Below are 18215 nucleotides of genomic sequence, written 5' to 3'. Positions count from 1 at the left end.
TCCAGCTTAACCCTGAATATACCTCAGCAACCTCCTCACCACAGACCACACCCTTTATGAATGTGCTTGCAGAAGCAGGAGAAAGGCAGCTTTAAGCCAGCAATCTCGTTGCAGGACTAACTAAAGGAAGGGGTGCTAGTGACTACTCGGGTCAGCGTATGCTGGAGGAACAGCTAACCCAAGAGAGCTTTCCTCTTTCGCGAAGGAGAAGAGTATAATTGTCAAGTGGTTGGTTACCATAGAGTCCCAGGCGGAAAAGAAACATGTCCCAATACTTCATTTTTTCTGGTATTTTCTGGGGATGTGTCTTATGCAAATAATTTTTCAAGAAGAGCGAGAACCCTTCAATCCACATACGGATGCTTGTATCTCTGTTTAACTGCTGTGGCAATGATTCTAACATGGCAAATCTATCTGACCTTTGACCTTCATCTTTCCCGCTCAGTGACTCAGGCTCACCAAGGACTTCAGCCGCTGTGAGGACCTCAAGTACACACCCATATTAACCCTTACACAAAGAGGCTGGATTCAACGTAAAACCTGTGCTTAAGTCAGGTCTTTGGGAGCAGAGGGGCTAATGGGCAGTTCAGCTCTGCAGCTACATCAGTAGTTCCTTCCTGGTGGCCTCTGGTCTTCTGGTGATCAGCTTCCTTCCAGGACAGCTGCAGTTCTAAAGAGCCATATTTAGTTGGCATTTCCCCAAAGCATTTTTTTTTAAAGAAGCAATTTCCTCAAACCTAGGAAAATGAGTTTTTTTGCATATGTGTAACCTAACAACCAAAATGCCAGCCAAAGTGACCCTGGAAACAATCTCAGCCTCCGAGTGTGAGCAAGCACATCCGAGAAGTTACTGTCTGGCCAACAGTCTGTTTCCTGCAGTCTTTTTTAAACGGGGACCAAACAGAAAATCTGATGACAACTTCGACCAACGGCTTTAAAACTTTCTGGGCCATCCTGGCCTCCGCCTCTCTCCAAATGCTCAAAAGACACATGTAATTTTAGCAGGCGCCTTTATAGACTTTAGCCCTAGGTTCAATTTAGAAACTTGTCTTTGGCTACAGAAAAGAGGAATTCCAATGCTGCCACCTGGCAGCACACATTCTGCAGACTCACTTGGGAGAGGAGTCACCTCTAACAGGATCCCCCCCACCCCAATCACCACATCTCCTAGTACCCATTCGCTTGTGTGATTTCATTTATTCTAGATGAAGGCTGCTCTCAGGGACCACTCAGACATGTCAAAGGTCGCTGTGGTGGCTTAATGTATTGTCCCCCATAAGCTCATAGGGAGTGGCATTATTAAGAGGTGTGGCCTTGTTGGAATAGGTGTGTCTTGTTGGAGGAAGTATGTCACAAAGAGGTGGGCTTTAAGGTTTTATATATGCTCAAGTCTACTTCCTGTTGCCTACAAGATGTGGAACTCTCAGCTACTTCTCCAGCACCATGTCTGCCTGCATGCCGCCATGTCCCATGAAAATAGACTGAACCTCTGAGCTATAAGTGTGCCACCACAGCTAAACGTTGTCCTTTGGAAGAGTTGCCGTTCTCATGATGTTTCTTTACAGCAACAGAAACCCTAACTAAGGCAAGATGGCCACAGAGTCTCTGTTTTCTATATACTGGGATACTCTGTGGAAAGACCCAGGTAGCAAAGAATTGATATGTCTGCCAATAACCATGGAAGATTGGAAGCAAATCCACCTTAAGTCAAGCCCAAAGATCAGTTCTGATCAATAACTTAGTCAAAAAACACCTTCAATCGGGGAACCTGGCAACCCCCCCCCAAAGATTCCTAACTCATAGGAACAATGAAGTAATAAATGTTATTTTAGCCACTAAATTTTGGAGCAATCTGTTCCTTAGCAATAGAATGCCCATCTATCCCTGGATACTGAAACCACTGGGTCCATTTCCTATCGAGAAACTCCTGGGCTGGGGCTCCCGGGTAGAGAACGCTGCCTAGCGAGCTCAAGGCTCTGGGTTGCAGCTGGCACCGTAAAACTTTCTCACCTTCTAGTTTATGATACAACTCACCTAGGCAGATAACTCGCTGGGGCAAACTGACTTTATTTTTCTGGTGCTACACTGATACACATTTTATGGTCAGTTTTTGTGAGTTTTTATTATTTGTATGTCAGAATCCTCAGTCAACTTCACCATCACGGACTGTATCCCACTGCCTGTGCTCCACCATCACGGACTGTATCCCACTGCCTGTGCTCCACCATCACGGACTGTATCCCACCGCCTGAGACATTTACTAACTGCTCTCTTTCGTGTACTCAGTCTCAAAAGGCTGACTGCATTTCATATTTTATAAGGCATCTCAATTCAGACTAACAGTTCAACTTGCCCACAATCACATGGGGCTAGTGGTGTGTAAAGAACATTATGAACACACGGTCAGATCTGCAGATGAGGAAACTGTATAGAATGTGTATGTGAGCATGAGTGTGAGCCTGTGTAGCACAGCGTGCGTACAGAGGTCAAAGGACAAGTCTGGAGTCCATTCTGTCCTTCCAGCGTTGTGTGGGTGGTCAGGCTGGGCAGCGAGCACTTTTACCTGCTGAGCCATCTAGCCAGTCCCACATTTCTTCCTCCCCCCATCACCCAATATTAACTAGAATTTACTGAATAAAATTAGTCTGGGCTCAAAACAAGGCGAAACACCCCTCCAAGTTGGGAACTTACATGCACGGCTGACTCCTCTTTCTCCATCTTCTGGCATGTCTCCTTCTCTAAACCTGAAACAGAGAAAGTCATTTTTATACAGACTGCAAGGAGTGGCTTCCTTTGTTCCTGGTGACGACTAGGCAACTCCAGTGCACGCTTAGAACAACAGAACACAGAATGTAAAGATTCCTAGAAGGTGTGCTGGCTTTCTTGAACTCTACTGTTAAAAAGCCCACAGGCTTGCAGAGTTGGCCACAGCTGTCAACCCTCCAGCTGAAGGAATGGCAGGTCTGCCCCCTTGTGTCCACTAGAAATTCAGCGAACACTGAATCCTACTCTATTTCTAAATAGAGCACATTTAAATTCTGGCTTGGGAGGACACTCTCAATATAAGCCACGTAGCAGATAAAATTGCCTTAGTTCCAAGCTCATTACCGTCTAGCTGGGTTCCTTCCTATCGGGCCTACTTTTCCGGTATTAGGTGACATGGTGGGGAGCGGGGGGCGGGGGGCGGACAATGACTATATCCCTGGAGGAAGTTTAAAATTTAGAAAGGTACACAAAAAAAGCTTAAAAATCTTCTTGTTGCAACATTTGAATAGTCTAATGTAAACCTCTCCTGTCCGCAAGCTGACCATCTCAGGCATCAGATACAGTGCAGAAATGACCACAAACAGAAACTGAGGCAGTGGGGTGGAGGGTGGGGTCAGAGTAACTTGCTTGGTTCGGACTTTCTACCTGCTTTCTGGGGGTTAGTGACAGGTCATGACCTCCATTGTTCCCCTTCTCTAAATGTATGACTGTCCACAAGAACAATTTCAGTAGGAGTTGGAGAGATGGCTGGGTGGTTAGGAGAACACACTGCTTGCACAGGTTCCTAGCACCTGCGCCGTGTCAGGAGGTACGCAACAGCCCAGAACTCCAGCTCCAGGGGACCCGAGGCTTCCGGCCTCCACAGGTACCTGTGTTCACATGCACATACCTACACCATACAGACATCCATTTTTAAGCTGGGTGCGGGGGTCTGATGAGAATAGCTCCCCATATATCTGAGAGCTTGGTCCCCAGTAGGTGGAACTGTTATTTGGGAAGGATTAGGGGGTGTGGTCTTCTTGGAGGAGATGTGTCACTAGTGAGGTTTAAAGCCCATGCCATTTCCAGTAAGCACCCCCTCCCCGTATCTCTCCCTCTCGTCTCTCTCCCTCTCTCTCTCTCTCTCTCTCTCTCTCTCTCTCTCTCTCTCTCTCTCTCTGTGCTGTGCTGTTACTGTCTCAACACGGAAGCTCTCTTCTGCTTCTCGAGTGCCATGTCTGCCTGCTGCCATACTCGCTACCATGAGGTCATGGACTTCAACTTTTTGGAACCTTGAGCCCCTAAATTATATGTTTTCTGTCTTGTCACAAAAATAGAAAAATAACTAAGAAGAACAAGTATGAGGACGTGTTTTCTTGCTGTGGCAGACCTGACTGTGGGGTGGGGGTGGGTGGAGGAATGCAGGAGACTCTGGGACTTTGAACTAGGAAAGTGGTTGAACAACACTGTAAAGGGGATTTGGCCATCTAGTAGGAGCTTGGACAAGAACAATGCTGGGCACAGTGTGGACTATGGAGGCCCAGCTCAGAAGGTTTTAGAAGAAACAATATTAGTAGCTAGCCCAGATACCACTCTTGTGATATTAGGCAAAGAACATGGCTATTTTTGTCTTTGTTGTAAAAACATGCCTGGGGGTAAACTAAGTGTTTTGGATTAATTTCACTGGCAGAGGAAATTTCAAGACAGTCTAATACTGACTACGCCATGTGGTTATTAGCGACCCCTCTTACGTGGATCTACAATGAAAAAAGAGAAATGGGGGCAAAAAGAAATGCAAAATGTATAGATTGGGGAGAAAAAGAGCACCAGGAAATGCAAGCAGCAGAATCTGGCATCAACAGGCAACACGGTCCTAGCGTCAGTAAGGATACAGGAGTGAAGGGGCTGTACACTCTCCCTGCAAAGTTAAGGAAAGTCATGAGGTAAAATGTACAGCAGGGAGTCCCTGCACGGAAGCTCCAAGAGGCTGCTATGGGAAACAGTAAAGGTGAAGCCCAGAATGCACTGGAGACTTTAAGATGCTGGAGATGCCTCAGGCATGGGCTCTCTAAAAAGGAGCGCAGCAGAGAGTGGAACCAGCCTGGAAGTGTGTTGCAGGAGAAGAGCCAGGACAACTCCAAAACACCACATGCAGGACATATTTGCAGGCCACTCGAGGATTCCGTGCCGATACAAAATGATAGAAAACTTCAACCGGCATCTCTTGGGCACCCGCCCCACTCCTCCCCATGTCCACCCAGGACTGTGCTAATAAGCACATCTGCGTCTCTTCCAGTAAAGAACAAACACAGATCTGCACCTGAAGTATCCCTCGGGTGACTGCCACAGGCCTTCCGGCATGCCTTTGCTTTTGTACCGGCTTCTGAGGATGAAGATGCAAGGCTTATGGGAGACACGGGAACATCAGAGCATCCCCAGGACTCCGGGCCTTCCCCTGGCTCACCTTTCACCTCTGCCCCGGCTGGTTTCTGACCGCAGGATGTGGACGCCAGCTTCTCCTCATCGGTAGCGTGGCCGTCCCTGTTAGAAATGTCCGAGATCTGCGAGATCACAGCCCCTTCATCCTGGGGAATGCAACAGAGAAGAGATTGTCCTTCAGAAGGGCAGTCATGGAGACCAGCGACATTTCTAGAGCAGAGCATGCAGCTGTGACAGAGTGAGGCTATTCAGGGCTCGCCACAGGTCCAACCCAAACCTACAAAACCAGGAGAAAGCTTCAGTCTTTCAAACGCGCAATGTTGTTTCTAGAACTTCACTTCTGTGGCCCGGGCCTGCAATTTTAAAAGTTATGCTTTTCTAACCTAAGCATGAAAGTTTAAGCACTTCAAGGGCTCTGAGGTCAGAGATCCATTTTTCTTGCATATAATCCCCCTCCTCGGTTCAAGTACACTCGCCGCACCGTGCAGTACGAAGTTCTTAGTCACAGTCAAGAACTTTCAGAACAAGGATTTTTAATAATGACCAACTCTTTCAGGGAGCATACTGGAATAACCACAAATGACATCATCAACACCTGCATATTCTGAATACCAACCTGACTTACTGTAACTCAGTTACTCTGTTGATTCGATACCCTACCACCCACTTCACACTCCTCAGACAAGTCCTCCAGCAGCCATAACTGGACGGCATTTTCTCCCTCCGAATCTGGATGCACTCCACGTCCACCGAGAACTTATCTCACGGAGGGAGGAGTTGGGGGGAATGGATAAGATCAAAATACACCGTGGATGTGTAGAAACTGTCAAAAACAGATAAAATATTCGCTGGAGCTCGCCCACCCAGCAAGGCTGACTGGCCAGCAGGCTCCGGGACACCCTGCCTCCCCAGGGCGAGGATGGCAGGCATCACTGCCACTCCTGGCTTTTTTCAGAGGTGCTGGGACTTGAACTCAGGTCCTTATGCTTGCACAGCAAGCAATTTACCAGCTGAGCTCCAGCCCTAAAAAGTTTTTTTTTTTTTTTAAGGTCTTTAACTTCTCTGTTTAAAAATACCACATCCTCTTTCATTATAAGTCTCTGAGGCTGGTCCCCTGCCTCCCAGGTACTAGGACTCAAGCCCTGGGCCACTGCACCTAGCTGGATTTTTTTTAAAAATATTTATTTATTATATTTATTTATTATGTATACAATATTCTGTCTGTGTGCATGCCTGCAGGCCAGAAGAGGGCACCAGACCCCATTACAAATGGTTGTGAGCTGCCATGTGGTTGCTGGGAATTGAACTCAGGACCTTTGGAAGAGGAGGCAATGCTCTTAACCACTGAGCCATCTCTCCAGCCCCGCTGAATTTTTTTTTTTTTAACTGCAAAGAAATTTCACAGTTTGTGTTGCCTGCTTTGGTAAAACTTGAGGATTTTTTTTTCACATATTTGTAAAGAAGAATATGTATTGTCAAAGAAGAATTCCAATTGCAGACTCTAACGCTCCTTTCAAAGCACCTTACACTACAGTTGTTGGTACAAATGCCACAGATAAACTTAACTGCATCCTATTAACCTGTACGTGTGTTTCTTTAATCACAGTTACGCTGAAATAAGGCTTCAAATAATAAAAAGATGGCATCACAGACCTGTGCACTCTGGTTTGGGGTTTTTTATTTGTTTCTTAATTACTCCATATATTCCTGTATGTATATCATTAACCACTAGGATAAAATAAGAATCAGTACCAATTAATTTCTGGATTCCATCTTTATAATTATAATCAGGAGCAGCATTCAAAGCCACGATAAGATCTATTACTGAATTAAGATGAAGACTCTCTGAACCCTCTTCCAGGTTCAATGCCTAGTCTCTCTCAGACTTATTTTCAGGACCGCCATTTTGTTGAAGGCAACAAATCGGAAAGCCACCCGAGCCTTAGTAAGAATAAAAAGAAAAAGCTATCTCGTCCGTTAACAGAGTCAGCGCCCTTTATAGAACTGCCACCAAAATGTCACAGCATCTCTGGTGACCTGCGCACTGTGCTGAAAACAGCAGAATATGCTGCCCCACCCCCCACTTGAAGGCCATTGGGAGAGTTGTCTTTTCTTTATTTTTCTTAATGATTTCCTTTTATTTCAAACGCATTGGTGTTTTGCCTGCATGCATGTCTGTGTGAGGGTGTCAGAGGCCCTGGAACTGGAGTTACAGACAGTTGTGAGCCGCCACGTGGGTGCTGGGAATTGAACCTGGGTCCTCTGGAAGAGCAACCTGTGCTCTTAACCGCTGAGCCAGCTCTCCAGGCCCCCAGCCTTCCTGACTGAGTTTAGGGCACTAAAAATCTAAAAATTGGTTTCCTTAAGTCTGACTCCTAAGACACCCCCACAGGACAAAACCCACTCTGGCGACCAGTACAGACTTACCTGAGAACACGTATCCAAATCAAGAGACTGAGTTTCGTATTTCTTCACCTTGCAGCCACTCCTAGAAATGAGAGGAACAGACAAGCCAGGTTGGAATCCCAGCAACAACTCTCCAGGCATGAGATGGAACAGAGCACAGGGTGGAGGGCAGAAGCCAAAGCGCATAGCACCGCGATCAGACATTTGCATGGGAGAGCTGTGGAGACGATGCAGACCCTAGAGACCCACGGCCCGGCTCATTCTCCCGCAAGACCACCTCACTCGAGTCTATGGGTTGCCAGGTATCCCACATGTTTAATTACATACCACAAACAAACAAAAAGGCACCTTTCCGAGACTTAAGTACTGCTAAGAACAGCCTGGGCAGCTAGAGACTGCGGTTAAGACCTTTATTTGCTTGGCTTTGACGTTCACCAGAAGAATCACCACGCTAGACCAGAGTCTTTAAAAAAATCTTTATTGCACTAAAAACCACAGAACTCTCCAAAGACAGCTCCAGTCTAGGCCTAGGCACTTACAGAAAGGAGCCTTGGCCAAGAGAAAGTAAAAAGAAACAAATTGTTACCATCCGGAAGTAGTCAAATGGGAAGGGGGGAACCAAGGACCACGTACTGTACAATGCCCAGAAGTGAGGAAAACTTAGCCATCTGTTACTTTCAGACTAGTACATAATTTGTAATCACAGGACTATTACAGATTCTTCTATGTTTTAAGGAACTTAAAATATTCAGAAAAAAACCCACAACCATTGTGACCAACAAAAGAAAAACAAGCATTTCCGATTTGTTTTCTTTTCATGGAAGAAAAGAGAAAACACAGACAAGTATATAAATTACCAGAGTGTACAAGGTCACTAATTCGTGGTCTTCTTCACCCACTGTTCTAAGTGTCCACCAAAATTAAGTTTACTTGGTAAAAGTTATTACCTGCTCTAAGACAGCAGCCTTATTCTACCAATAAAACCAGTCTAATTGTTTGAACAACAGTGAGCGGCGGAGCAGGCCATCAAATCACTGCTGAATGACCAGGGCCAGGCCAGCTTTGGCTCAAAGTGCTACAAGACACATGCTGAGTAAGCCAGGGCACACGCTTTTTGCACCCAAGGTGGAAAAAGCAATATCCAGTCCTTTAGGTCCAGACAATTGCAAGGCTAAGCTGACTAAGATGTAGCAAATGAATCGCAATTTGAGAAGGTCAGACAGAAGCTAACATGCGGGGACAGAGGTGGGGGGGGACTAAGAGTCCCAGGGACAAACAGGACCTACAGAAGTACTTACAACAGAAAACAGAGAAATTTCACTTGCTCAGTAGTCCTGATGCATCAACAAAATCAGACAGAGAAAGACACACAGATGGAAGAGAGTCATGTGAAAACCGGAACGTTTATCCTTTGTCTGGTAGATGTAAAAGTTGCATAGTCCCTGATAACATGTGACACACAAATTAAAAACATCATATTCAAGCCCGGCATGGTGGTGCCTGCAGGCAGACCTCTGGGAGTTCAAGGCCAAGCTGACCTACAAAGTCAGTTCCCAGCCAGCCAGGGTTGCGCAGTGAAACCTTGCTTTAAAACAAACAAAATGCCAAAAACAAAATATTAAAATTTTTATATAACAAGTTATATTCGTGAACGTTAGCCCTGGCGAATGAATGACAAGACCTCAGTTTTAACAAACTAGAGAGAGATGCAAACACTGAGAAATGCTCTGGGTTCAGACTCAGAGATGACAAGTGAGGCCCTCGTGCACGGAAGTGTGCAGCACATAGAAACAACACTTCTCCCACTACTGGGCACACTCACCCTGACTGTGAAAGACCAGGCAAACAGCAACACCTGAACAAAAATACAGGTGGAAAGACACCTGGCCTGCCCCACCAGCAGGGTTACTAAGCAACTTAGGTGAGCCAAGCATGGTGCAATATGTCTGTAACTCAGCGCTATGCTGGCTAAGGCAGGAGGGTGCACAGTGACAGGTTAGCCTGAATTTTATACTGGGAGACTCTGCTTTCCCATCATTTGTGTGATTTGCTCTGCAAAATCCTAACCGTCTTGTACTGTCTCTATTTAAATACACCTTCTTGAATGTTCCAAAAACAACTGAAGAGCCACTGTGGATGTTAACTATGCTTCAGTCTTTTCAAAAGTGGAGGCCTCTGCTCCTTGGGTCCCAACACGGCCCAGGAGCTCAAGCACTCTTTTCGTACAAGACAAGAATTCTGCCTGGGTACAATTTTTTTTAAATAAATTTGTGTAATCTATTGGACCAATAAACTTACTCCACAAAAATGGAAGAGTAGAAAGCGCCACCAGGTGAAGATGGCAGGACTCGAGAGTTGGCATTTCTTGGTTCTAAACACTAGGGACAGAGTTGGTGTCTCCTTCCTGAGCCCAGGTCTCATCTTAGAGAGATCTCGCCTTCAGCCTTAAAGACTATGGCGTGGGCAGGCATCCAGGAGTGAAGCACCTAGGGAGCAACACCCCCAGATGAACCCCAAGTGCTGCCCAGACATGAAAGCCAAGAGAGGTCTGCACGAACAGACAGTGACAGTGTCCAAAGCCCATTTAATTGCTCCTGTGTCACCCGCGAGCAGATTTAGGGCTCCTGTCCTTTATTTCCCCTGAACAGACCAGCAACACTCATGACTGACTGTTGGACGGCTTAACTTTCTTAAAATTAGTAATTCTACTCTTTAACTCTCTGGATATTTTTCTTTCCTGTGTAATTCTTAATCAGGTGGTTTTAAGACACAGTAATTGTTGAAGAGTATTTCCTGGGGTTGGAGAGAAGGCTCAGATGTTAAGAGCACTGGCTCCTTTTCCAGAGATCCCAGGTTTGGTTCCCAGCACCATGGAGACTTACAATGGTCTGTAACTCCAGCTCCAAGGGATCTGATGCCCCCATCGGCCCTCTGCAGGCACCAGGCATGAAAGTTGTACATAGACATACACGCAGGCAACACCCCCAAATTTCCCTAGCCAATCTAACGACAACCACAAACGCACTTCCTTTCAGAATGTTACCTCCGTGTCACTGGCCCCTCACATCCAGTTTTCCACAAGATGTCACAGGGTTATAAAGAGAGTGTCTTTTATTCAACTTGAGTTTCTTGGTAATGTAACTCTGTATCAAAATTAAAAATTTGACATGGAATATGGCCTGAGGGATTACTCTGGGAACTCCTACACTAAACAAAGGTTCATCCCTGTTTCCCCAGGAGAAGTAGGAGGTAGAAGAACACAACACATTTACCCAGATTTTACTGGCCATTTAGAATACTCTCAGTTCTCAACACGGAAATCCGCTAATGAACTAGAAACACACAAGGAAACAAAAATTCTCATCATCAGCACCACCACCAAAAGTCACACCTTTCGGTTCTAGAGGACTGTTCCGGGCCATTTCTGGCAGCACTGACCTTAGACAGGTAACTATGGGATGTAAAGATGGTAGCTGATACCGATACTCGAATTATAGGTACAGTGTGATTTCTGGAAACCTCAAATCTTTACTTGATTTCTTTCAAATGATTTTTTAAAAAAAGTATCCCGGGGAGGGGTAGGGGAGATGACCTGAGCAAGTCAAGGATCCAGAGATGAGGCGGAAATCGACCAGGAAACTTCTGGCGCTTCCAAAGGCACAGGAGAGGTAGGCAAAGACTACAGAGTGAAATGCCCCCCTTGGACCTCACACATTCATGGTCGCAATTCACAGAAACCAAAAATAGCTGCCAGCCTCCCAGAGAACACACCAGAGCACCACGCCCAGCACCCGCTGTCACTCACGTTATTAAACGCGACTTTGCCTTCTTGGGTGAGTCTAAGATTTCATTAACATGATTACCAGTGGGAGAACAAAAGGCGCTGCTTGTCAAAGCTGAGGCTGGCTTAAAGGGGTCCGCGGATTCGTCAAAGTGGTAGGAGCCTTTGGAGGAGAAGGGTGGCGAGCTCTGCAGACCGGGGCAGCTCCCGGGAGAATTAACGCTGGGGTGGCCCCATTTACTAGGGTCTAGCTTAGGAGACGTCTGGGAGAGGCAGGCATCTTGGGCTCTTGGGTCTGCAGGCTGTTCGATACCTACTGGCTGGCTGATGCCATCTTTCCGTACGTTGGGCGTCAGTTTGTTAGTAGGCTTCCTCGGAAGGGCATGCTTGGTCTCAACATCTTCCCCGCCTTCCGTAAAATCATACTCAAGTGTGGGAGGCAAGTTCCTGGACCCCTCCTGCAGCTCAAGCCCTGAGCCGCTGCTGCCATTGCTGAGAGCATCCACAGCTTCTTTGAGGTTAACGGAAGTTTTCTGGGCCCTGGCACCTCTCAGCACAGTAAGATGTGTGTTCTTATCCAATTCATCAGGAGCCGACAGGGAGGAAGCCTTAGGAAGAGGCGACCCCTCCATGATGATTTCGGTTTCAGAGGCATCGCCTCCGGCTGTCTTCTTCCTCGGGGAGACAGGTTTGGGCTTTCTTAACTTGCTCCTGCTGGCCACCGGCTCTCCAGTCTTCAGCCCGGCTTCTGTAAAAGCCTCAAATGTAGCCCCCATGCCTCCTTCTGTCACTGGCTTGTCCTGAGTGGCTTCTGATGCAGCGGAGGACAAAGCCTTGCCTGAGAGCGCAGGTCCACAGCCATAGGCAGCTTTTATTCCTAGAGCCGCTGGGTCATCTGTGGGACTCCTGGTTTCTATTGAAAATGGCCTCACTACTGAGACCTTACTAACTTCATGTTTGGTTTCTCCTTTGGCATCCCCATCCCCGACTGAGTGAGCATCAGAGGTCGTCTGTGACGCATTTTCTGAAGATCTAGAACATGGATCAGGTGAACACTTTTCGATTACTTCTGCTATGGACTGTTCAGAGGTTTCTTGTGATTCTAGAAAAGGAGAAGAAAGAAAACTATTAAAGAATTCTTTCCACCACTGGTACAGAGTCTGTATGGTGTGACTTTATCATAACAAGCAAGGCCTCCTACTCTTAGCTCAGCCGTGATGATCTTTAACAAATGCCTTTAATCCCAGCACTTGGGAGGCAAAGGCAGGTGAATTTCTATGAGTTCAAGGCCAGCCTGGTCTACAGAGTGGGTTCCAGGATAGCCAGGGCTACATAGAGAAACCCTGTCTGGAAAAAAAAAAATAAAACAACAACAAAAAAACAAAAAAATCCCAAATATTCTTTGACTAAAACATAAGCCATTAAGAATTGTCATTTTTTTCCCCTTGTAACATTTATCTCTAGACTAGGACAATAATCCATAATCCCCTCGACCATCTGTAAACAAAATTTCTTAATTTTGGTTTTACAGAAATATGCAAACTTACTACAAGGGCATAAGTGGGGGAATTTCAAACACAAGCTAAGTGCTTCCCTGACTCTAACATGAGACAATCGTTATCAACAGAAACTGTTGATCCTCCTGCCTCAGTCTCTCCCCTGCTAGAATCACAGGTACAGACAGGAGAGCCCTGCTCTCCCTCACTTTCTCAGACTGTAACCGCACAGGGACTTCTCAACTGTCCTCCAAAGATGCTTCAAATATTCGGCAAATGGCATTAAGGCTGTATTTAGCTATAAACACTATAGAGAAGCTTTTGATACTAGTCATCAAACATTTTCTTTATTCCCAAAGAATTTTTGTAAAAAGAAACCAAATGTGGCCAAATCTTGGTAAGCCCACCCTGGAATGTGTGGAAGGAATTCACCGTACTGTTATCCTACGGCCTTAAGCTTTTTTCATAAACTTTATTATTACAAAAGCCTGCAAATAAAAACCAAAACACCCCCAAATTAACTAGTTCCTACGTCTATACATCTCAGTGAGCCAATACATTTAGCACAGCCATTCAGAACTGGGGCTTCACATTACGTTTCACACATCCACTATCAAAAAGATTTTTATGCATTTATCCGTCAGCAAAAGCAAAAAAAAAAAAAAATCTGTAACAAAGTTAGAACTGGGGAAACAATTAGCTTTCCATTTGAAGACGAGGAGGAGGAGGAGGAGGAGGGACTGTATTATACACGGATTTCTCGGGAGAGTGGTCTAAGTGTGCCGGCGACTTCACTCAGGCACACGGTGTCCTCGTGCCGATACTGTGGGTTTATTATGGATTGTTCAACTGAACAATGGGAAGGGAAGGGAAGACACCTCGAGTTGAATGGGCATGACACGTTCCGGCAGAGGCAGGAGCATCACTGTGAGTTTAAGGGCAACCTGGCCTACACACTGAGAGTCTTCCTCAAAATTCAAAACCAAAGAAAACAAAAACAAATTTTAAAAAAAGGGAGGAAAGAAGTGAGGAAGCAGGTGGGTGAGACAAGCACCCAGGACTGTATCTGTGGGTGTGCGTGAGGGTGAGGTGAGATTTTTATTTTCAATTTATACTTATTTATTTGTTTATTTTTTTTATTGGTTTTTTTTTTAAGACAGGGTTTCTCTGTGTAGCCCTAGCTGTCCTGGAACTTGCTCTGTAGACCAGGCTGGCCTTGAACTCAGAGATTCACCTGCTCTGCCTCCCAAGTGCTGGGACTAAAGGCGTGCACCATCACCACTCGGCAGCTGAGATTTTTTTAAACAATACTTTTAAATATTTCAATGTACTTTTCACAAAAAGATTTAAATTCGTGTGGAATCACTTCATGACCATTTTTGAAAATTTACATTTTCAAAATTTAAAAAAAAAATGAGATGAGGAACTGGAGCGAAGGCTCAGCAGATAAGAGCAGTGATTGCTCTTCCAGAGGACCGGGGTTCAATCCCCAGCACCCACAGGGCAGCTCACAACTGTGACTCCAGTGCCAGGGGACTGACACACTCAGACATATATGCAGCCAAAACACTATACATACAAATTAAAAAAATAAGTTATTTTTTAAAAAGCAGAAGAACTGCTCGGGACGTTTAGCAATTCGACTTCACAACACATTTTCCCCTATCCTTTCAGACTTCTGAACGAGGTGTCCTTCCCATGAGGCAGTCGGAAGGGCAATGAGTGGGGAGAGAAAAGGGAGCTGGGAAGACAGAAAAGGAGCTTCCTGCAGAGTCCTGCAAACCTTGTCAAAGTCGGCTTTACCTTGAGACACAGGCTGTGTTTTAAATAATTTACCAGCCGCCATGTGGGAATGGAATGTACTGGAAGGAGCTGAAAATGAACAAAGCTGTAATTTTCTGGGGTTTCCAGGAGAGTGTTGCTCATTAACAGAAAGCTATGTAACACTTGGGAGAAAACGAGCAGGTGAGATTGGTGAGGCCCGGTGACAGACCGGATATGGGCTGGGGTGGGGGTATCACAGGCCGTCTGTGGCTTGCGCTTATCAAACTGAAGTTAGGTAGGACGCTCCAGTGAGTTTGGGAAATGCCGAAGAGGTTGCCTGCTAACGCCAGTGAGTTTTGCCTAAGTTTTGCTCTTAACCACTGAGCCTTCGCTCTAGTACCTCATCTAACTTTTTTTTTTAATTTTGAAAATATAAATTTTCAAAAATGGTCATTGAGTGTTTGATTGAAAGTGAGACCCCAGCCCGGCACTCATCCTTGGAGTGCCAATGGAGCAGCAATGGAGCAGGAAGCTCCATTTCTAGGTCCCTCCCCCTGGGAGATGCCTTGGTCCAGACCCCACCTCCAGGGTCAGGGCCACGCCCACAGGCTATTTAGGCTGCGGCCCAGAAAGGGAGCATGTGGTCTCCCCAGCTCTCTTACCCTCGCCACGCTTACCCAGGCCACCTGGGAGCACTGCATTAAACTTGGGCGTCTTTTATTCGGTCTAATTTGGTCTGACTGGAATTATCTGCGTCGGCCGAGAGGCTTGTCTTAAGAAATATACCTAACAATGAGGTGATTCCACACAAGTTTAAATCTTTTTGGTAAAAAGTACATTGAAATATTTAAAAAGTATTGTTTAAAAAATATCTCAGCTGGCGCACACCTTTAATCTCAGCGCTTGGGAACAGGCAGATCTCTGAGTTTGAGGCTAGCTTGGTCTACAGAGTTGAGTTCCAGGACAACTAGGGCTACACAGAGAAACCCTATCTTGAAAAACAAAAATAAAGAGATAGATAGATAGATAGATAGATAGATAGATAGATAGATAGATAGATAGATAGATAGATAGATAGATAGATAGAAAGAAAAGGGGCTGGAAATGTTTTTCTCATTGAAGCCATGGCTATAGATATCTTTAAAACAACAACAACAAAAAACCACATTGACTACTATTCAAGTCCAAGCGATCGCCACCCACACTTTCACTTTGAGCTCTAACATATTTAAATCCAAATTGTTAAAACAGATGTCAGTTCTTAAAAGTTTACTTTAAAAGGTCAACCCAATTTAAGACCTAAACTTTGCCTTTTTAAAGCAGGTATGGTACTACCCATGGAAACAGACCAAGGGCTGCTGTGAAGCGGCTGCCTGCCACCCGCTGCGTTTTCCTGTCACCCAGGACCAGATCAGCAGTCTGGTTAAGGACAAAACACTTAAAGCAGCATTTGGGTATCACAGGAGCAGTGGACGAGGGAAGGAAAACACAGTACGGAGCACCCTCACCCAGCCTCAGCCTCCAGCCTCCAGCCTCCAGCCAACTGAAGGAGTCTTGCCAAGGAACATTCTCCTCCCTGGTCATTCCTTTGCCATCTCTGTGCATGTGCCAAGTAAATAAACCCGCCCCTTCCTTCATCTAGGCACTATAGACTACCTCCAACTGTGCATCTCCATCTCAGCGCCAGTAAAACATCTTCACTGGGTAGTGAGAGTATTAATTGTCAATCAAGCAGCTTGTGAAGCTGTACAAATATAAAAACAAACATTAAAAAATTGTCAGCTAGGCCATGCCTTTAAACCCAGCACTCTGAGGAAGAAGCAGGCTCTGGATCTGAGTTCCAGGTTATCTCCAGGGCAGCCAGGGCTAGGCAGAGAAACCTGTCTCAAGAAAAAACAAACAAACAAACAAAAAACAAAACAAAACAAAAACCCTCTCTTTGAAAAGGCAAATTTGTTGAAGTTTCATTCACACCTACCACCAACTGGCGAGTGTCCCAAGAGCAGCTGCCCAGTATAGCTACCTCTGGCCCAGGACAGAAACTTCAAGTCTAACGCCACCTCCCTCTCAGAGATGAACAAAACATCTGCTACCCCATCTCAAGCCAGTGTTAGCCAGAGATTCAGCCTTGCTTCGCCTCTGAAAGCGCCCTTATATAACAGCTGCCTTCCACTCACACAGAACCCCCGGCATTCCTTGAGAGTGCAGAAGCTCCTTCCCCAGAGCCAGTGTGAGCACTGAGCGTGACAAGGTGGGCTCTGCCAGGCTGGGGGAATGCAGTCGCTAGGAATGGATCAGGGAGAAATTCCTAACAAGCACAGAGGAAATCCAGAACCAAGGCGCGGCCGCCTGCGCTGCACATTTGCTGCTAACAGAACTCCTTCAGGATGAAGAACTGTGAACCCCTGTAGGCCCATATTTCTATATGGTGTGGCAGCCAGGCTCTGAAGCCGTAGGCCCCATCTGAGGTGGGCACGTAGCCCTGCAGACAGGCTGTCACTGCCCTAACAAAGGGTCAGGATGTTGTTGCTCCTTTCTTTGTAATTTGGAGGATGCCTGATAGAGATGCTGATTCAAGCCAACAGACAGCTTAGCAGAACAGACAGGTAGATGCGGACATGACAAAAACCATTCACTGGTTACCTAGGAGACAGAATGCTGGTTGGTGTATTTCCCACTCAGTTTATGTTTTGGTATAAAAGCTGTTTGGAGAATAAATGAGAGGACATCTTCAGGATGTGAACTAAGGACTTCATGAGGGATTGCTGAGAATCTCCCTCCCGATAAAACCATGAGTTGTGTCTTTATTCCCACACCTCCACGCCAGTCCAGAGAGAGAGTTTATATTGGGGTCTGGTCGAGGGAAATAATTTATGGTCTGGGCTAGCACTGGACCCCGACAAACCCCTCTGTTTTTCAGCAGTAGATGCTTCTGACACTTACCCAACAGGAAGGCTATTACGGTAGGCTTCATCCCTCCCTCCTCAAAACACTGATAAAAGGAAGGGCGTGGAATGCCAGGATATTAAAGACTGAGATAACTAAGGTACTGTTCTAGATTGTATGCTAAGAATATTCTGGGCTAAAATACAAGCTCACAAAAGCCTTTTTGAAAACTTAGAAAAAAAGCGTCATCACAAAAAATGTTTTTATTTAAAAAAATGTATTGTATATGAATGTGGGTGCATGTGTATGTGTGGATGCATGTGTGCTACACACCCCATGGGGAAGTCTGAGGACTTTGTGGGATGGATTCTCTCCTTCCACTTTTACATGAGCGCCAGGGACTGGCTGCAGTCACCAAGCTTACATGGCAAACTCCCTTACCCGCGGAGCCTGTTTTCGGTTTGTTTTTAATAACGCTGGGGGGGGGGGGTGCACACTGCAGCCTGCCTATATAGGCAGAGGACAATCCAAGAGAGTTGGTTTTCTTCTTCCATGTAGGTCCTACAGACTGAACTCGGGTTGTCAGGCTGAGCAGGAAAAACTGTTTTTATTACTGAGCCACCTCTCTGAACTTGTTTTTGGAAAAAGGTTTCACTCTGCAGCCCAGGATAGCCTCCAACTTGTGGCAGTCCTCCTGC

General features: G+C 45.9%; 1 protein-coding gene across 6 annotated transcripts in view; it reads right to left on the bottom strand.

Annotated features, from left to right (window-relative positions):
* Tacc1 (transforming acidic coiled-coil containing protein 1) overlaps window positions 1-18215 on the bottom strand; it is a 91190-nt gene that overhangs the window by 14115 nt on the left and 58860 nt on the right. For 2 of the 6 annotated variants that reach the window (XM_087901043.1, XM_087901041.1), the window contains exons 3-7: window positions 11396-12473; window positions 8889-8924; window positions 7612-7672; window positions 5210-5330; window positions 2692-2744 (exon numbers count right to left, since the gene is read on the bottom strand). In XM_087901043.1, the coding sequence (XP_087757169.1) occupies window positions 2692-2744; window positions 5210-5330; window positions 7612-7672; window positions 8889-8924; window positions 11396-12473 (1349 nt within the window). The remainder of the gene's footprint in view (window positions 1-2691; window positions 2745-5209; window positions 5331-7611; window positions 7673-8888; window positions 8925-11395; window positions 12474-18215) is intronic. The other 4 variants (XM_087901044.1, XM_087901042.1, XM_087901046.1 and 1 more) reach the window with 2 other exon arrangements.

The sequence above is a fragment of the Myodes glareolus genome, chromosome 23, assembly GCF_982192425.1.
Source record: "Myodes glareolus chromosome 23, mMyoGla1.1, whole genome shotgun sequence".
Taxonomy (NCBI): Eukaryota; Metazoa; Chordata; class Mammalia; order Rodentia; family Cricetidae; genus Myodes; species Myodes glareolus.
The sequence above is the reverse complement of the archived record's forward strand: the minus strand, read 5'-3'. Positions and strand labels throughout refer to the sequence as shown.